Source organism: Ixodes scapularis, unplaced genomic scaffold, assembly GCF_016920785.2.
Source record: "Ixodes scapularis isolate PalLabHiFi unplaced genomic scaffold, ASM1692078v2 PGA_scaffold7__128_contigs__length_106722199, whole genome shotgun sequence".
Taxonomy (NCBI): domain Eukaryota; kingdom Metazoa; phylum Arthropoda; class Arachnida; order Ixodida; family Ixodidae; genus Ixodes; species Ixodes scapularis.
In genome coordinates this window covers 55373783-55393810 of record NW_024609882.1, presented here as the reverse complement: position 1 = coordinate 55393810, position 20028 = coordinate 55373783, and the positions used below count along the sequence as shown (strand labels likewise).

The following is a 20028-nucleotide window of genomic DNA, read 5'->3' as shown; positions in this document are numbered from 1 at the left end:
ACGAGCTCTAGGTGTACAGCTCGAGTGGTTGCGCAAGTGAAAAGGGCAATGTACGCCTTTCCGTCGTCACCGTCGTTCTTGACGAACAAAGGTCCCGCAAAATCGACTCCTACGACTTGGAATGGCTGACCCTCGTGGACTCTGTCCCGCGGTAGCGGTGCGACTGGTGCACTTGGCTGTGCAGAAAAGCGTCGGCATACTCGACACTGGCTGATCACCGCCGTTACCGTTCTCCGGGCGCTGAGCAGCCAAAACCTCTCACGTAACTCCGTCATCGTCGCCTGAACGCCTCCATGCAAGGTGCGCTGATGGGCTGAGGCGGCTACTAGCTTACTCAGGTGATGATCTCTCGGTAGAATAATGGGATGCCTGGCACCCTCTGGAAGTAAGGCGTGCTGTAATCAACCCCGGATCCGCATAACGCCAGTCTCGTCAATGAAAGGTTGTAGATCCTTTATCTTTGATCTCGCCGAGATTTCTTCACTTCGGGAGAGGGCACGAATCTCAGCATCAAAGCATTCATGCTGAGCATGTTTGATCCACAAGTGCTCTGCGTCTCGAATTTCCGCTGCCGACAATGAGAGCTCCGTTGACTCTGTCGGTAGTCGTCAATTTTGGACGAAGCGCAGGACCCAAGCCGTGACCCGCAGCATCCTCGTGTAGCTTCCAAAGTTCTCCAAAGTCAGAAGCGGGTTAGGTACACTTGCATCGTTGAGCAAGACATTCACTTTATGTCGTCTTTCCGCTTCGATCTCGCTTGGCAGACCATTGGCTGGAGACGCCGCAGGAGGCCAGTCTTCCAGGTCACGCCTAAGCCAATCTCGTCCGAACCACCATTCATCGTGAACACTGAGCTGCCTCGCGGTCTTTCCTCTAGTTATCAAGTCAGCCGGATTCATGCTACCAGGACAGTGGTGCCAGCTGGAGGGACGAGTGAAGTAGAGTATCTGCGATGGGTTTTCTCTGGTCTCTCGCAGATTCCAGGTGATGGCGTAGGGTCGCTGCAAGTAGAAATGGACTCGCAGTAGTCCCAAAGGGTACTCTTGTCATTCGCCATTCCTCTATGACAGGCAGTGGCTCGTGCGGTCGAGGTGCGCTGGAAAACCACAGGAAGCGAAGGGCATCCCTGTCTGCTTTTGCGATGGCTATCTGCAGGAAGGCCTTCTGTATGTCGGCAGTGACCGCCACTTTTTGCATTCGGAACCGGAGCAGCACTGGCAGGAGTTCCATGTTCATCTTCGGGCCCGTCTCAAGGTGGTCGTTCAGGGATCTAGTGTTTGGTCCGTGAGCTGAGGCGTCGAAGACGACTCGAAGCTTCGTTGTCACTGAGTCCGCTCGAACCACTGCTCGATGAGGCATGTAGTAGACGGGTCCACTGTTCTGGCTGTCCTCTTCCACTCTTTCTGCATGCCCATCCACCATATAGCGTCTAATTGCCTCGTCGTACTCTGTAACGGTGCCATCCCGCTTCAGTTGTCTGATCAGGCTGTGTAGTCTTTTGTGGGCTACATCATAGTTGTTTTCCAAGACTGGTGAGGGGCCCTTCCAGGGGAGAGCGACTTGATAGCGCCCTCCTTTCATCGTGATGTTTTCGTTGAAGTGTTCGATTACGTTTTTATGGTCCTGCATTGTCGTCGTTGGCTCGTCCACGATGCCAAGGCTGTCTAATTCCCAAAACTTTTGCAAAGCGATGGAATCATCTTCGTGACTAGCCCTAACGCTGAGAGCACACACAACCGCATTCATAGAACATGATAGCACCTGCGCTGCGCTGGTAGGCCCTTGGAAGGTCCATCCTAGCACAGTTGAAATGGTCACCAGCTCGGTGGCAATTTCAGCACGTCGGATCTCTCCCGTGAGAAGTCGCCACATCTGGCCAGCCCCTATCAGAAGGCTTATACCAGCTTCTGATTTCACTGAGGGGAACATCAACTTGTCCGCGAGCTCGCCTGAGATGGTTCGTATGAACGAGTGGTCGACCGGTGTTTCTGCAAGCTCCTGACATATGAACGGGACAACCACGGCCTCCAATATATGGCTCGCCGTAGCGTACTGGCTTCGCAGATGGAGACTCACGACCTTTAAGTGTTGGCTGGGAATGTTAGTTTCTGTGCTTGCGAAAGTGTTAAATTTCAAGTCGAGGTGCCCTATAGTGTCCAGTTGAAACTTTGTGGCCACATCTTCTCGGATGAATGTTTTCTGGCTTCCACCATCTACGATGCTGCGGATGTATGCAGGTTTCTTGTCAGTCACAATCCAGCCCCTGAAAGTCTGCAGGAGAACGCCGTTGCCGCCAGGTGAAGATGTGGAACCTGCCGTTAAGACGTCGGTGGCCTCTCCGCTCTTGGCCGTAGCTCCCCGATGAGCTGAGTTTGACCGCCACTCTGGGTTGCACATAGAGACGGCATGTCTCCCGCTGCACGTGGTACATCGAGCCTTGGTGCGACAATCCTTAGAGTGATGGCCTCTTTTCGTGCATCGGAAACATCGGCTGTCCTGTGCAAGGCGCCTTTTCTTCTCATCTAAGGAGCTCCCGGAAGAACATGTGCTGGCAGCATGATCCTCCTTTCCACAGAAGAAACAAGCCTCCTCTAGATGACTTGAGTTTTGCAGCACCATTGTTGAAGGAATCGAGATAGCCTGTCGAGGTCTCGAAGCCCATGGTGAAAGATTCGCCGATGGACGCTCGTCACGTGAGGATCGCTCGCGGCTCTTGATTTCCACCCGTAGAAATTGTAGCAGCTTAGCCAGCTCTTCTCCCGTATTCCTCGATGTATCAACCATAGTCTCACAACGCGTCACATTACTGGAAGTGGCTGCAGTCTGTTCGGGGAGAGTAGGAGGAGCCAGTTGTGGCATATAGCTCTTGATGCGGTAGTACTCCACTACGATGTGTGATGGCAAGCTGTTCAGAAGTATATCAACCAGCATAGTTGCGTATGTATCACTCGAAATACCCAGGGAACGCAAGCCACGGATGTTTGTTTGCACGTGATCGTAGACGTTCCGTAGTCCCTGTACGTCACGCTCAGACTTCACAGCTGGTAGCCTACGCAGTCTTCCCAGATATTCGCGTTCGATTCGTTGTTTATCACCGAACCGCTCAGTCAGCATCTCTACCGCATCTTGGTAACATGCCGCAGTGGCTTGTAGTCCAGAAATCATGCTGGCTGCTGGTCCAACGAGAAGTGAGCGCAAGTACTGGAACTTCTCCGGCTCAGAAAGACTTGTGTTGCGGTGTACCGCGACGTCGAATTGCTCCCAAAATGGTTGCCATTCTGTAAGCTCACCTTGGAACTGCAGCAGTTGTAGTTTCGGGAGCTTGATTCCAGTCAAGTAGGAGCTGTTGTCTTTGTTGCCTCCGGAGCGTGGCGGTTGCGGTGTCGTCTGGGCTCGAACCTCACTGATAATCCTTGCGACCTCGTCCTCGAAGTCAGCCACGGTGTTGTAGTCCTCCTCCAAGTCGTTGTCGTCGATGAGGGGCTCTATCTCCTCAGTGACCTTCCGAAGCTCTTCGTTGCTAGCGAGCAGTCTGTTACGCAAACTTTCAAGTGTCTTGGAGTCCATAGGGTCCGACTCTAGCGCAGGTCGTATCTCATTTACGAGCTTGATGTTCCGGCTGCGCCGAACCGCTCGTTTCTTCTTTAGTCGATTCATATTCACCAATGCGGCGTCCAACTTTGTTCAACTCCCGGGTTTCGGCACCAAAATGTTGCGCCTTGAGGGCGCTCGTAGAGAAAGGAACAGGACAACCCAGCTCTGGTGAACGATTTACTTCAACTTCCTCTTTTCTCCTTCCCGCTCCCATGCCCGCGCGCTAGGAAAGATCGGTTAAACCTTAATTTTTAACAGATGGCTTGTACAACCCACCCTGTTTGCGGTTGTTACGGTCGCAAACAGCTGCCTCAGTGTGACAGAACTCTCGAAGCCGTCAGAGCTCTTGCGGATGCCGCACCAAAGGCACGTCGTCGCAGATATCACTGCGGTACTCCTAGCCAGTGACGACACATCTGACTTCGACACATGCGAGGACGGTCACACAACCGAGCGTATCCTTGAATACGTACTGTGGTACGACACTAACATCTACCAGAAACATTTCTGCCGAAATTAAGGGACAAGAGTGTTTACGCCAACGGAAATCAAGGACAAGAAAGCCTGGAGCTCTGACAGTCAAGTAAATAATTACCAACTCTTGCCCATCCCAATATAGATCTTACAGGCGAAATACTAATCGGCTAGAAGTTTTTATGAGTTCAACGCCTGTTTAAATTGATACACAACTCAACCTGTACCATAAAATAAGTGGTTTTACTGTGAACATTTTGTGTGAGAACATGGTACAACGTAGTTCTTAGGGTGGATCAAATCATCAACAATGACTTCTCGACGTTTGTGAAGATGGACACCGGATTGTGCAGGTTTCAGGATATGTATTATATTTCAGTCAAAACTTTTGTGCTGTCTTTCAACTCTTATGTTTGGGCTGCATTACGAAATCAACTTGCCATGCACGTGATGTGTAAGGAATGTTCTGCAGGGATACACAGGGTTTTATTCGCAGAATTAATAAGTGAGATATACAGAAACTTTAACTCAATTTTTAGTCCCGATGACAGTAGCTCTTCACAAGAAGCTTTCTGAACTGCTTGTATGCAAAAAGAGCATTGATGTTTGAGGTTGAATTGCTGCCCAGACTGACTTGAAAGAAGTTGCCACCGGACTATGTTTTGTACCAGAAGAAATGTTTAGACTCTTCGTGAAACGGATTGCTACCAGACAGAATAAATTGATGTGATGTGACTTGCGTATAGCTAGCGAAAATAATACATCTGCAACATTAATATATCTACAGCCCAGTTTTAATGACTACATTGCTGGCTAATCAGAAATCTTCATACTCTGTGGCAGGACTATAAAGATATATCCCGCCGATTTTGAGGTGTACGCTCAAAAACTTTTATTGGAAGATATATGACAACCTTGAAATGGCTGTCATATGTCTTTCTCCAAACCTTGACTTCGAAGATATATGACAAGATTTCAGGTAATTTTAGCTGCAAGAAAGGGCAACGTCTCCTATAGAATAAATTGAAAACCCGTATAAACTCCTTCGACAAATAACAACTCTGCACCAAAAGGAACACCATAGCACTAATTATGTTTTTCAATACTCCGTTCAGTCTTTTGGTCAAAAGCATTCGTTTTACATGTGTTTACTACATCAACAGTGTGGTAATGTGATGTGCAATGCCGTTTTTAATAAATATTTTTGTCATTAAATGTTTGGCAAGTATTCTTGATAAATAATCTAGCTTCTGAGGATAAATACATCATTCACAATTACGTGCCTCGAAGTAAACTCGTTCCAGATCGAGAATTTGATATAAATGTACCTTGTTGTTCAATTTCGAATAAAAAATTTCATGCAAAAATATTTGACGAGTTTTAGAAAATCAACTTCTTAACACAAATGTTGCCCACAGTTGGCAGTTAAAGAAACTAACAGGCTTGCATAATTAATAACTCGTTGCTATGATGTTAAACCACCGCGCGTCGCGTTCTCTTCCGTGCTCCCGATGAACTATTTCAGCAATTCAGAAAGAGAGCTGAGGCCTACCTACTCTAGGAAATGTTGTACAAACTGGCCCGTTCCCCCGTCTCTCTCCCTCCGCTGCGTTCTTGTACGTGGTTCAATCTATTTTCGTTGCACATTAAGCACCTTTTTCTAGGTAATAATTTCAATATGTGAAGATTTTGAAAAATCTACTTTAAACGACTTAATTTTCGCGAGGACCCAATTTTCGCAAATTCCGCAAATCGCCTACAAATCGTGAAAAGTAGGTCCCATGAACAATTATGGTAAAATGTAAACATATTGGAATTTATATTGACATGCCACCGCGTGTAGAAAATTAGAACCCGCGAATTGTTCCAAAACTTCAGCTTTGACCTAATTGCGAAGTATTGAGCCTCCGAAAAATAAGTCGTTGATGGTACTTTAAAAAAGCAGCAAGAGGTGCCTTTACGGCATATTTAAATTAATATTTTATATTTAATTTATTTATTTTCAGTGTAAATAAATACAAAAAGTTAACCCAAACAAAACTTTTCACACATAAAATTTTGTATCCCGAATAGGTGGACACTCGTATTTCCACTCACCGCCGGTGTGTTCATGCTTGTACTAAGTCAGCTAAGTAATATCATTAGGAGATTTATAATAACGTACCCAAAAGATTTGCGTGCACAAAATTTAGTGTCGGCGCCACGGCCCCTGCGCCGATCTGAGACCGCGTTTCGGATTGACGCATGGCGAAAACGCTATTTTTTCTTTACGTGAAGATTTTGTGTACGCTAGTTTAAAACTGAGAAGAAGATGTCCATTAGTTTTTAAAAACAATGTACGGTGCAGATAAGTTATTCTGAATAAAATTAGTTGTTTGTTACGTTACGTGTGTTTTATAAGAAAATTGTCTCGAATATTACACTTTGAATGACTTCTTTGGAAAATTTTCTGACCGTATCTTATGAGATATTCCCACGCGCGTCGACGAGCGAGCCCGTCCGTCGCCGAGTGATTACCGCGCTTGCCTTTCGTGTGGAAGCCCAGGCTTCGATTCCTGGGAGTTTCCTTTTTTTCTTTATTATTTGAGTTTAATGTTCTGGTAACTTCGAGAACCCTGTTGCTTGTTCTAGGTCCTAATGTTCTACGCGCCGAACTTTCTACCCCGATTGTTCCACAAGCCAACGCGTCTACATAAGGGGCTTTGCGTGGCGAGACGCAGTCAGTCACGCTGCCGCGTTCGATCTTGCTGTCTCGCCGCCATCGACACCTGTGACGTTATCCTTTGTCTATTTTGTTTTGGACGCAACTTAGCACCATTAAACATATAGTTTGCTTCAGTTTTCATTGCCTCATCAATGGCCATTCGTGACATTTTGGTGAAGGTGCGGGGTGTCGCATTCTATGCACGTGAAGCGTACCCCTCCATAGACATCCCGGCCAAGTGAGGTGCTCAGCCCCGGAAGGCTACCCTTCGCAGAAGACGCTGACGACCGAGCAAGCCGCCATACCGAAAGCCAACTCCCAGAATTCGCACCCTTGCCGCAGAAGCCAAAGAAAATCCCAACAATGACAACCCTTCCCGTCGTCGTCCCGCCCGTCACTCCGCGGACACCTACTCCCTTCCTCGGCGAGATCTACGATGATATCGAAGACTGGATCAACCAGTATGAACGCGTTGCTAGGCACAACGGGTGGAGTAACGATCAGCGCCTGCAAAACCTCTATTTCTCACTTGAAGGAACCGCAAGGCGCTGGTTCCAAAACCACGAAGCTTCGTTGACCTCTTGGGACATTTGCAAGAACGAGCTGCCGCGTACATTCGCCAGTCAACACAGAAGAGAAAGGGCCGAAGACCTGCTGCACTCAAGGACCCAGGGCCCCAATGAGAGTGTCACCAGCTTTTTGGAAGACATCCTTCGCCTGAGCTCCCGCGCCGACCCTGAGGCCACTAAGGAAAACAAGCTGCGTATTCTGATAAGTGGCGTGAAGGACGACATCTTTGGTTAACTCGCACGCAACCCACCGATGACCGTCCAAGTATTTCTCACGGAGGCGACACATATAGAGCGTGCCCTGCTAGCATGCGCCAGACAATACCAGCGACTTCCAGGCGTCACTGCCCTTTCGTTTTCCAGCTGAAACACCGCGGACATCCGTGAGATCATTTGGGACGTCGTGCGGGAATACATCAAGAAGCTTCTACTTTACGCCGCAAGCCCAGCTTTGCCCCAAATCACCGACATTGCCAGAGAAATTCAGCAAGCGCTACAGCCAGAGGTTCTCGTCGGCGCTGTTTCGAAACTGCTGATGCTAAGCTGCGCCGGAGTGGCCCGGCGACTACCGCCAACTGCTCAAAATTACCTAGTGGCCCCACGACAGGACTCACCAACGCAGGCGTACCGCCCACGCCGCGACGAACGACAACAGTGCCATCACCGAGAACAACCGGTCCCAAGGAAAACCGACGTGTGGAGGACAGCGGATAGTCCACCCATCTGCTGTCACTATTGTGTGGCCGATTGCATTTACCGTCGATGCCCCTACCCACAACTGGGGCTGCGTGGGTTCCACCCGAAGGACCAGCACCCAAGGTATGGCGAGTGCCCTCGAGACACTGAGGAGTACCTTCGACGTTCGCCATCCTCAGCTCCGACTCTCCACCATGAATCCCTGTCACCATCGCCCACACGTTTAGCGTCACCAGCTCCACGAACCCGCCAAGAGACCCAGCCTCCACTACGTTGCCGCGTAAACTAAGCTCGGCACAGCATCTAGGTGGCGTTGCCAAAGACGACTGAAGTAAAGAGCCTCCAAGAACGCCGGAGCGCTTTCACTCTCCCGACGTCACATATTGCAACGACGCCCCGGCAACGGCGCCTAACCTAAATATTGTTATTGACGTCCGAGCTACTGTGTCGTAGGTCAGAGTGGGCTCCTCGGGTGCTGCTACGCTGACAAGAGCCTTCGGTGGGAATGCCCACTGGACTTCCTTGTGGGCAATTCGACAATCGACAGCGCAGCCGGCAGGTTGTCAGTAGGCAGGAGGTTTCATAGTTCTTCCGGTACGACGTCGCGAATGATCTCGTGGAGATCCCGGCTGTTGCAGCTGGGAGGCGAGAGGGCAGTGATGCCGGGGAAGTCGCTGGTGGTGGGAGGCCCGTGATTGCAGGGCACGCTCGATGTTTGTGGTTTCCGTTACGAATCCTTTGGCTGTAATAGGCGGGGCTCGCACAAGGCATCAGGATTATCAGCTTCTTTGCTTGGGAGGTTTGGGAATCGGCGCTGTTGCTGAGTCCCATGACAGCTTCCACAGAGCTAACGACGCTCTCGTTAGGGCCTTCGATGCTCGCTTGAAGAAGCTCTTCGGCGCGTTCTCTTCTCTGTTGGTTGGGGAAGGCACCTCGGAGCTCAGCCTTCAGTTCTTCCCAGGAGGTCATTAATGCTTCGTGGTTTTCAAACGAAATCCGTGATGTTGCCTCCAAAGCGAATTAAACGTTCAGAAGGCAGTGCTCTGGTGTCCATCCGTTATGGCGTGTCACCCGCTCGTAGCGTTTCAACCAATCATCAATTCCCTCATGGATCTCCCCGTGGAAGGGCGTCGAAGTCCGGGTGATAAGGGCAGGTATACGATGACGGCTTCGGCCGGGGCCCGCAACGCCTGGTTGTCCTTCGTCGACCTCGTTGACTGCTTGGTCTTGAGTGGCAAGAGTCCAAGTTCTAGGGGTAACCTTTGGTTGCGGCGACATAATCGGGTCTTGGTAGTGCCTTCTCTGTGTTGGTGTCGGACTTGCACTGCGGCCCCTCGGAGGGGTACGCTGCAGGGACATGCGTTCCACCGCATCGCCACCGAAATGTCACGAATGGCGAGGTGACAAAACAAAGAATAACTGAGGAGACTTAAAAATGGCACAAACTTGGGCCCAAAACAAAAGCACACAGTCGATATCAACCCACTGTTGCATGTGTCGATGTTGGCGTAACAGCACAATCGAACACTGGGTCGAGACTGACTGCGGCTTCCCACGAGGAGCCCCTTTTGTATACACGCGCGGGCTTCTGGAACAATAGGCGTCGAAGGTTAGGCGCGTAGAACATTCTGACGTCGAATCACAAACTCGGCTCTCGAATTTACTAGAACATCACATTCCAGAGTCACCAAACATGTGTACCCGCGGCCCGGAATCGAACGTTGTTTTTTTTGTTTTTTGTCTTGCATGGAAGGCAAGCGCGATAATTTTTAGGCCACGAGCCTGCTGTCTGCTTCGCCGGCTGTTTGCGCGATAATATCGAGTTTCAAGGTTTTATTTACAAGTTACGTGTCCGTCAAAGTTGTTCCTCGTCCTCTCAGACGCACCTTTTCTCACAAAACAAGGAAGTATATTGCAAAAGAAAGGCGTATTCGTTGTATGATCATATTTTGATACTTCATATAATTAAAAAAAAGAAATCATCTGCTTTTTTTATTGCATCTCCATTACATTGAAAAATATAAAAACAGAAAGGATGCGTGGCTTTCCGAAAAGTTGAGCTGGAAATTACAATTAAAATAGACGTTAGTGTTTAATTCGAACCGGTCTTTTTCAAAAGGAGTGGCCATTACCCTGGCAGAACGCCGACACTGGGCCAGCGTCGGGGGAATATTGCTCATAATAGTGGCCCAGTTTCCTGATTTTCACCACCGCCTAGTGTTGGGCGAATATCGCTTACCGATCGTTTGAAAACTGGGCGAACATCGGCGATATCATTTGGGTTTTGGGCAGAGATGGGCGAATATCGGTAAACATGGCCGCGGCCGCTGCGTTGTCAGTGGACTTGGCCCAAGCCAAGGTTACTATAGAATTAGCCGATCAGTTGGGAAACTGCCATAGAGCCTGCTCTGATAAAGTGGCACCGATCCGTACTCGAGAACCAAGCTAATAGCGATCGCAACTCCCCAATTTCTCCGGCGCCGGCCACTCGAGGAACTGAACGTGACTTCTATTTTGGTTTTAATCGGCAATTTTGATTCCGAAACAAATACGGTGGAAGGGGCTTCAATGTAGAGTGCCTTCATACACACGCGCGCTTTTGCTTGAGTGGTGACATGTCAACCATTTTTCCGCCCCATCGTTTTATTTTATGCATTTTGAAGCGCGCGCAATCTAGTGTCACTCAGCTCGAGAGCGTAGCTTTGGCTAATGCATAGACGCCATTTTAAAGCCCAAGTCACGCACCGAGTGCGCGAAAGCGTCACGCGCTGGCACATTCAGGGCAACAACGGATGTCTTCACCCTCAGACAGACAGACATGTAAGCACCCTACTTCAAGGGTGCCACTCCCGACTCCCAAGCGGACGCGCTGCGAATTACAGCCGAAGTTAGGATGCGCCTAGGTCGGGACGCGCTACCTGAAATCACCGCTCAGACATGGTTGTATAAAAATAATATTAATAGTTTCGCGAAACTTGTAAACTAAAGCCTTGAGAAAACATCACGCGCCTCCCGTTTTGTACTAATCTTCAATAATATTTACTACAAAAGGAGTTTCTTTTTTTTTTGTTTGTTTGTACGGAAAAACCCAGTTCCAGCCGCTGATTGCCCGGCGCGCCCTCGGCGCGGCCCGTGGCAAAGCGGCGGCCGCAGCGATTGACCGGCGCGGCTGACCACGGTTCAGTATCGTCTTAGAACCGGTCAAAACTTCCTAATACCGGCTGATATAGCCGGTTCAGACCCGACAAATTACCAGAAAATGGCGCTGGATACTGTATATTAGCGTGGTGTTGGCCGACCCAAGTGATGTTCTGCCGACATCGGCCACATCACGGTAATACTGGCCCGATCTTTACGATCCAGAGCCAATATTGGCAGTGTCAGAATGATATTGGCCCCATTTCTCCGACCCGACACCAATCTTGGCGCAATACTGTGTGCTGCCTGGGTACAGGGATGCGCATTCGCAGCCTATATTGTGTGATGAATGCGCATCAGATGGCACGAGAGACGTAGCAGTGAATAGGATCATTAGAAAACTTGTAGTAAGTTTCATTAATATTTCGAGTCAGCAAAGTGCATTATGAGCGCAACGTGAGTGTAGTATGTTTGTCATGCTGATAACTTCTCGAACAAACACCTATCAGGTCTATTAGATGTGAGACATTTTGCCCTTGCCTGCCAGCATATACACGATAAAATGAAACGAAAACTTGAAACTGCAAGAATCATGGTCTGTGCAGTGTATCTATCAAGCTTGAATCAAAACGCCGGGGCAACTATTCGTAACAATCATAGCCACATACATTTTTTTTTTTGTAACGATACACTTTTTTTTTAGTTCTGTAATTCGGGCATTTCTTCGTGACATTAAACTACACAGATTCGTGATCACGCAAATTTTAGATGTGAGCGTTGTAAAACAATGTGGCCGACCATTTTGAGTAGGAATTTGCTCGAGGCGTCCTCTAACATGTCGATCCGTCCTCTGACATGTGGTATTAATCTCAGTGTGGCACGCGCTTAATTTTATATTTCGCTATTTCACAGGTTTGTTCGCGCGGAGTCATATCGACGGACATTCGATATATACTCTATTCCATTAACTGGGTAAAAAACTTTATATCCGGTTAAAGTAAAGTGGTACGTTCCTACAACCCTAACATTCTTCAGAGGTAAGAAAATATTTACTGAATGCTTCTGTAACCGGCTTACGAGGATCGTTACGGGTTTTCGGGATTAAAAATTCTTTAAATTCGGGTCTGATTTTTTTCCCCTAGGTTTTTGTTTCCGCACATATTCGGTATTCGCCAGTGTCGATTTCGGTGTCTGAAAAAAAAAAAAACTCGGTGCTTATCTGGGCGCGTGCTGCAGCAAATATAAGACCCGTTTGAAACCCAATAACATAAGGCTCTCCACCTGTGAAGCTTGCGGTTTTGTTATCAAGGGCTACTCCGATTCGGGCTTTTTGTATACTTTCTTCGATTTTTATGAAATCAACTTTGGGATTAATTTCCCGGGTTCACCAGATTTTAAACAAAACACGGTAGCCTACTTATATTATACACCATTGTTGTTCTATTTGCAGGATGCCCTGATCTCTCAACGCTTTCTAAACCGTCGGAAGATATTGTTGCGAATGGAAAGAGGCTCGACGAATGTAAACTGAAAATAAAGGCTTAAGGGGAGAACTTGTGCCACAAACCAAATAAAGAATGAGCGACGAGACAGCAGTAGCGAACGTCGTGTCGTCCGCGGTACAGCTGCCTGAAGCGAGACTGCGAGAGAGAGGGTGTGCCTCGTCGTCATGAAAACGAGTCTTCAAGGCCACTTTAAGCTCCTTATTTACTGCACTCGGATTCTAGAAGATTCCATCTAGAATGATCAAGAGTGAGCTCGATCGAGACTGACTCTGCAAGGTCATGTTGACATCCTTATCTTCTACACTAGGAATGAGAGTAAACTGGAATCTTCAAGAACAACGCAGACGAGCTTTTTTTTTAGATTATTGACGCCGCATTACATCCATCTTTAAAACTGCATCGTCCAGATGCAAACTTAAACGAATTAAAACAACGCTGAACAAAATTGCCACTTGCACTAAACTGCGGGGCCATCTCAACTGCGAAAGCACTTGATCGCGGCGGCGAATTCACTTGGTCGGCGACGACCCGGACAGCGGTTGACGTCGATTAGGGATCATCCTGCGTTAATAGGTGTTTCCGTTGCATCAACCGTTCAACTCGATTCCATCGAGTTGAAAAGTTATTAACGAAAAAATTAGCAAGTGGTGTGAAAGCCTGGCAGATGTATTTAAACCTGGAAAAGACCGTCTTTATGTTAATGACACATAAGAAAACTCCTGCGGTGCATAACTACCACTCAAACGGAAAGCCTTTGTCTAGAGTAAACGAATTCAAATACTTTGACGTAACAATAACCAGCGATCTTCGATGGGACAATCACATTATTAATATAATTAAGAAAGCTACAGGTAAACTTTGGTCATTAGGAAGGTCGTTAAAAATGACCACTCAGGAAACTAAATTGTTAGCTTTTAAAATGATGATAAGACCGAGTATAGAATATGCCAGTGAAGTGTTGGACCCGTACACAAAGAAGTTAGTATTAAAATTAGAGAAGATTCAGAGATTGGCGTCGCGCTTTATTTTCTCGAAGTATAGGAGTCTAGATTCACCCACGGAACTGTATTCCAGGGCAGTGAGGCTGTGAGGCTGTGAGGCTAATAGTACTGTCAAATATTGTCAAATTAACTTGTTTGCTCGCAGCTCAATCACGGCGTCGTATTCAGACAGAAAGTTCACCACGAGAATAACGTTCATCCCACTGTCATGGATGGCAAAAATTATTACTTGGCACGTCTCATCGTGAATTTTGACGCGAGCTGTGCACCTACCTATTAGCGTGGATAGGTGTCTTTCGCCGATACGAATTTGTGCACCATCCTTCGTCGCATCGCTTTTCGAAGGCGGCGTGAGAGCTTCCCACTCAGAACGGACTAGTCTGCTCCGGCGTCGTTGAGCGCCGTCACAACTTGTCCATCAATGACCATGTTCAGGTTAGTGTACACGTGCACGTTAGCGTAATTTCGAAGCCCCTCGTTTGTTGTGAGGGGGCCTTCCAACATTTTTTGATGGTCTTTGCGTCGTTCATTCTCGGCAATACCCCCTCCCGGTATTGCCGCACTTAGTTTTCCTTGTGATGCAGGGCAGACAGGCTTTCCTGAGAAGACCTACGAAGAGTCGACGCAGGACGTCGCGGTGGAGGCGAGCGAGCTCCTCGGCGTGAAGCCGGCGTAGGAGACGGTGGACTACGAAAATTGTTATCGATCTCTCGTGGGCACTCACAGTACCGTGGGCGCGTCTCGTTCGGACAGTCTTGAGTAGTATCGCGATACTGTAACCGCAACATTTTGCGGATAACGTTTAACTCTAACTCGATACTTTCTTTTTAAAGTAACTTTAGCGATAACTTATTTAATTATTTTTAGATTACTAAAAACTATTTGCAAAGATACATAAAATTTTCGCGAGAACATTACCCTATTTCTGAGCACTAGAGCGGGTTTGATCATGTGCGGAGGTTGGGCCCCACTTTAGACGCGACAATATAAAATAAGAACTCAAAAACTTTCTGTCGGAATATGGTGCCAGAGCAGAGGGGAGGCGTTTTTCTTCTTTTGTTTTTCGTTTTTCATCGCGCGGAAAAGCGTATTTAGCATTTCCTTTATTTCAACTTTTTTTTTTTTTTTTTTTCGTTGCTCTCTCGCCTAGTCTTCACCCTTCTGCCGTCACCGAACTCCCGCACCTGTTCGGCCAAACAACAGAACCACCTCCCGGAAACACGCGACGTGCAGACACATTGGTGAACTGTTTAATTCCGAACGAGAGCGTCTGTCCTAGGTTTTGCAGCAGTCGCCGCGATAGCTTTCTTTGGAATAGTGAGTCGCTGCGAGGAGGCACTGGCCGACCGGGGCCACAGACGATGTGTCAACAGGTCGACTTGCCCTTTTCCAGAGCAGTGAGCTCGTGATTTAGGGGTCAATCATGGGCTCTGCGTTACATAGAAGAAATAAAGAAGAAAGGGGAACACATTCCTGGAAGACTTTGTGTGGTTTTTGTTCACTCCTTTCGTCACCTTGTGTTATACAACAAGTATTTTCCACTTTATTCAGTTCCAAATGGTTTAGACTTTAGCTCTCCTCTTTATTATTGTAATTGACCGTCTATTCGTCAGTATCTCCCTCTCCTTTCAGCCGAGAAAAATGGAAATGAGGTGTCTTAAGAGAAAGAGGAAGGGATAGAAAATATCGAAAGAAAGAAGGAAAATAGTTCGATGGTAATTAAGCGTTATCAAACAAGAGGTTGTCATGAGTGAAAAACGGCAGGTGTTACCGTGGGACGGCTATTAACTCCTGTTTGAAGTTGCCGAATATGGGGACGATAACTTCACTGGTCGTTTAAACACTGTAAAAGATTACGCAGCCAGAAGATCCTTTTCCTCCGCACTTCGCAAGCACTTTGGGGTGAGTTTCAATTTTCATTTTTGGAGACTACCGATAGGTATGGAAACTGAACGATGGAAGGCAGAAACCTGACAGTACTCTCCAGCCACAACTGCTTTCCCACAATTAGGAAATATTTGTTTACACTTGAATACGGCAGCTGCCGTTCAGAGCACCCGCTTAGAGCCTCTTTAGCAAGGAATGTGATATCCATCAAAAGGGGAAAGGAAGGTGATGATAACTTTGACAAGCTTTTGCTGCTGCGTTAAGTGAACTAAATCATTTATTATTTAGTCCATCTTGTATCGAAGCAGGAAACCTTTTGATTAAAAAGAATCAGACAACAGCTCTATTATATAACTCAAAAAGTTCAATCAGAGTTTTCTGAGAGTTCAAATCTATAGAAATCGCAATCATTTTGTGATGCCATCAAATTCTTCATAGTTAAATTATAAAATCGAAGTATCTTGAAAGTAATTAAGTTAGTATAACGAAGTAACTGCGACAGTAACGCGGTACTTTCATTTTTAATTAACTGTAAATGTAACTTAAATACATTTTTGACAAGCTATCTGTAAGAGTAACCAACTACTTTTGAAAAGTAACTTACATATGACTGCGTTCGGGCAGATCCCGCGCAGCCCAATTTGCCGGTACCCTGTTTTAAAATCTGAGTGACGTATTTATGATGGAAACAGCGGCATACAATCATTCGTAACTTATCGTATTATGATACCATTCATGACGGTTGGGGTGAGGTAAGCATAATGGTTCCACTATGCTTACGACATCCCGACCCGTTACGACTTGTCCCATAATACGATATGTTACGATATGCTTGTATGCACTTTCACCATACTAATTACGTTATTCAGGTTTTTTAACAACGTAATTATGATCGCGAAAGCGGCATACAATCATATTGCAACATATCGTAAAAGGAACGTGTATTATTTGTCTTGCCAGTGGTTCACACACGCCTCGTAATGAATTTTTTATTTCAAAATAAGCTCAAAGATCTAGAATTAGAAACATTTATGATTTTTGGACAATTGCCAGTTACCAGAATTTAGGTAAAAACACTGTTGTCACCCGAAAAGACACGAATTACGCATATACTGTAAACGACTTAATTTGTGCGAGGGTCTCATTATCGCAAATTTCGCGAATCGTCTACAACAATAGGTCCCGCGAACAATACTGGTAAAATGTAAACACATTGTAATTTCTATTGAGATCTTACTGTGTCGCAAAAAGTAGAACACCCGAGTAATTTCAAAACTTCAGATTTCACCTAAATTTTTAAATATTGAGCCCGCGAAAAATAAGTCGTGTACAGTACACAAAAAATAGAACTTTTGCCTCTAGTACAGGGTATAAATGTTCAAATTAAATATTTCTTATGCTACTAAAATGGAAAATTACAACTATATTACACAGTTGCTTCCTCCGAAGTAAAAAGTAATTACAAAAATTATATTTCAAAATTATAACAATCAAAGATACCGTAACACATTCCTAATTTCTTGACATCTAACATCTGGACAGCGGGACAGACACTCCTACTTGTGAGAATGGGCCCGAGAGAGTTTCGTCGGGCTCGTGGGGCAACAACGTCCCACTTTTTTCGTGGCGCCATCTATGAATGTTGTATACAGCTTTCCCTCAGTGTTCTTTCCTTCCACGATATGATACAAGGCTCAAAACATCTACTTCAATATGGCCTTTGTTTTGGAAGCGAGTAACAGCAGGTACCCATTTTCGTGAAATAAGTAATTGTTTCCTAAATGTGGAAGTGGCTGCCTTTTTTTTTTTTTTTTGCTCTTAGACATGCTAGGAATGAGCGTAAAAAGTAGTATCACTTTGTCATAAAAAAGTAGTTTATTTGTTAGCTTGCGCCGGGATGTGTCAAATTGTTAGGCTTAGGAGCGAGGTATCGATGTTTCCGGCGGGGATAGAAACTCTGGGACAGCTTACCAGATCATCGTCTCACCAGTTGAGAATGGGAGAAAGAAAGCACTGCAAAGGGCTGGGGCACGTCCGTCTTGAGACGCCATGTCACGCCACGAGGAGGAGACGCCAGCGGGCGTGTTCGGTTTGCCTGGACGTCCAACGCGGTGAGGGGAAAAAGAGGGAGAGGAGAAAAGGGAGGATGGAAAAGTACTGCGAGTGGCTGACGCAGTCACGTGGTACACTCTGCTCTATGGGCTCTTCTAAGCTGCGTGCAGCAACCCTCCCCCCCCCCCCCCCCCCCCCCCCCCCCCCGCTATCGCCATTGAGCAGAGGCTTGCCGTTTTGGAATACTCCACGCCCAGCCGAAAAAGTGCAGCGGTGCAGAGCTAGATGTTGGAAGATTTCATTTGTGTGAAAGAAGATAACATACGCGCACAGGTCTCAATGCTGACTGGGCAGCTACGCTACGGCCGCGTCGTGTTTTATGTCGCCGTAGCGTTAAGGTACGCCAGGACGGAAGCGTGTGTTTAGGCCTAAGGGCCCGTGACCGCAGTTAGAGTTCCCGAGTTATTTGCTGCCTGGAAATAAACCCAGCTCGTTTGTCTTTATTTATTTATACAGTACCTACATCGCCCAGGGGGCATTACAGAAGGGGGTTAAAATACATAAAAGATGGATGCATCACACTTTTTAAACGCAAGTAAAACATAGCACTTGAAAGCACCAGTACACAAAAAAATGCACAAAAAAAACACCAAAGATCTGTTGCAAGAAAAAAAAATACAATCAGCAAGCACATTACAAATTAATAACCTAACAGAAAACACTATACAAGTATAACTAATAAACACAATACAGGATATTGCGCACTGATGGAGTTTTATAGGTCCGATAGGAGAGAAGAAAAGCTGGCATCTGAGGTTTCTGTCACCACAAGTTCTGCGACCGACGTAAGTTAGCGAGGCTAAAACTTTTGTACTGTATTGCGAACAGGTAAACCGGTATCGATCCTACCATGTATTTGCTCCCTCCCTTCAAGCACTCCAGTAGAATAAACAACTCGCACCACATTCGACCCTTTAAATCGTCATCCAATGTGTTCAAGTTTTCATTCTTTTCCAGAACTGTAGATGAATGGAATCTTTTACCTGACGGGATTGTGGCATGTACGACCGTAGAACAATTTGTTGATGCATGTTTTTCGCATTCTAACGCGCTTGCATGGTTTTTTTTTTTTCTTTTTTTATATATTTCAGTAATGTTGTAGTCATGATTTTAAGATACAACATGTCACTAGCGTTCTTATGTTATTTTTTATGAGCTCTATTTTTCTATCAGTGGCCCCATTGTTGTGTTATCTATACACCCTTTGAACTTGTGTATTTTTTTGTGACCTCCAGTGTATCACATTTGTTGGTTTACTTTGTTTAGTTATGTTTCTTTCTTTCTTGTTGTCCCACCCTGCTTGGGCCTGAAATGGCCTGCAGTAGGAATAAATAAATAAATAAATAAATAAAAGGGTATTCCACTCATGAATGCTCTTTGGAAAAAAGGAATGTTTAAGCAGTTCTGTTCTAATTTCTTTTATTTTAAGCGAATGATCTACCCTCGAGGAAATGTAATCAGGACTATGAAGATACTTATCCTTGTTAATGCGTGTGTTTTGCAGGAAAATGCTTCTAAAAAGTTTTAATCGCAAACACTTTCGTCGGGAAGCCAGCAAGTGCTAGCCAAGTTTCTCTTTAAGTTTGGTGACGCTTGACCGAAAGGCGTAGGTATTTGTAACAAAGCGCGAAGCTCTATTGTGTACGCGTTCAATTTTTGAGGACAAGTTGAGGAAATGAGAGTCCCACACTGGACACGCGTACTCTAAGATAGGCTTAACGTTAGTAGTGTATAGCAAAGCTTTTATATCCTCAGGAGCCATTTTAAAATTCTTTTTTATAAAGTTTAGGACACGGTTCGCCTTAAGTGTTACTGTGTCCACGTGCTTGGCCCAGGAAAGAGTGCTGCTAAAATAGACCCCTAAATACTTTACCTCCGTAACCTCTTTAAGATCGATGCCGTTTAGATTATACCTTGATAGAAAAGGGTGTCGTTTTTTTGTAAAACGAATATAATTGCATTTATTAATGTTTAGGCACATTCCCCACCTGTTACACCACGCCGCCACTGTTTCAAGGTCAGTCTGAAGTAGGTAGGAATGATCATCGTTGCAAACTTGCCGGTGAATAACGCAATCATCCACGTATAAACGAATACTAGATGTTAAGTTTTGAGGAACGTCATTAATATAAATTAAAAAGAGAGGAGGTCCAAGTACGCTCTCCTGGAAAACTCCTGACGTAACCGCTGCATACGGGGATTTAACACTTTTAACAACTATACACTGAGTACGATCAGTTAAATAATCTTTCAGCCACTTGATAAGATAACCAGGTAGCCCCAAGGATGACAATTTGTGCATGAGAAGGGAGTGGGGCACTTTTTCAAAAGCTTTTTGGAAGTCTAAA

At 46.1% G+C, this 20028-nt stretch overlaps 1 protein-coding gene across 1 annotated transcript; it reads right to left on the bottom strand.

The window, feature by feature from the left end:
* Window positions 1-608: 608 nt before the first annotated feature.
* LOC120848986 lies at window positions 609-3657 on the bottom strand. Its single transcript, XM_040221056.1, has 2 exons — window positions 1438-3657; window positions 609-1001 (listed from the first exon to the last, which is right to left on the bottom strand). The coding sequence occupies exons 1-2, from the start codon at window positions 3655-3657 to the stop codon at window positions 609-611; spliced, it is 2613 nt and encodes an 870-aa protein (XP_040076990.1).
* Window positions 3658-20028: the final 16371 nt, after the last annotated feature.

Bases quoted from the DNA above. Each gene is read 5' to 3' on its own strand.
- LOC120848986 (XM_040221056.1), bottom strand. From the start codon at position 3,657: ATGAATCGACTAAAGAAGAAACGAGCGGTTCGGCGCAGCCGGAACATC. The intron at 1,002-1,437 runs GCAATTAGACGC...TTCTACTTGCAG, and splicing joins CCGTTACAGAGTACGACGAG to CGACCCTACGCCATCACCTG.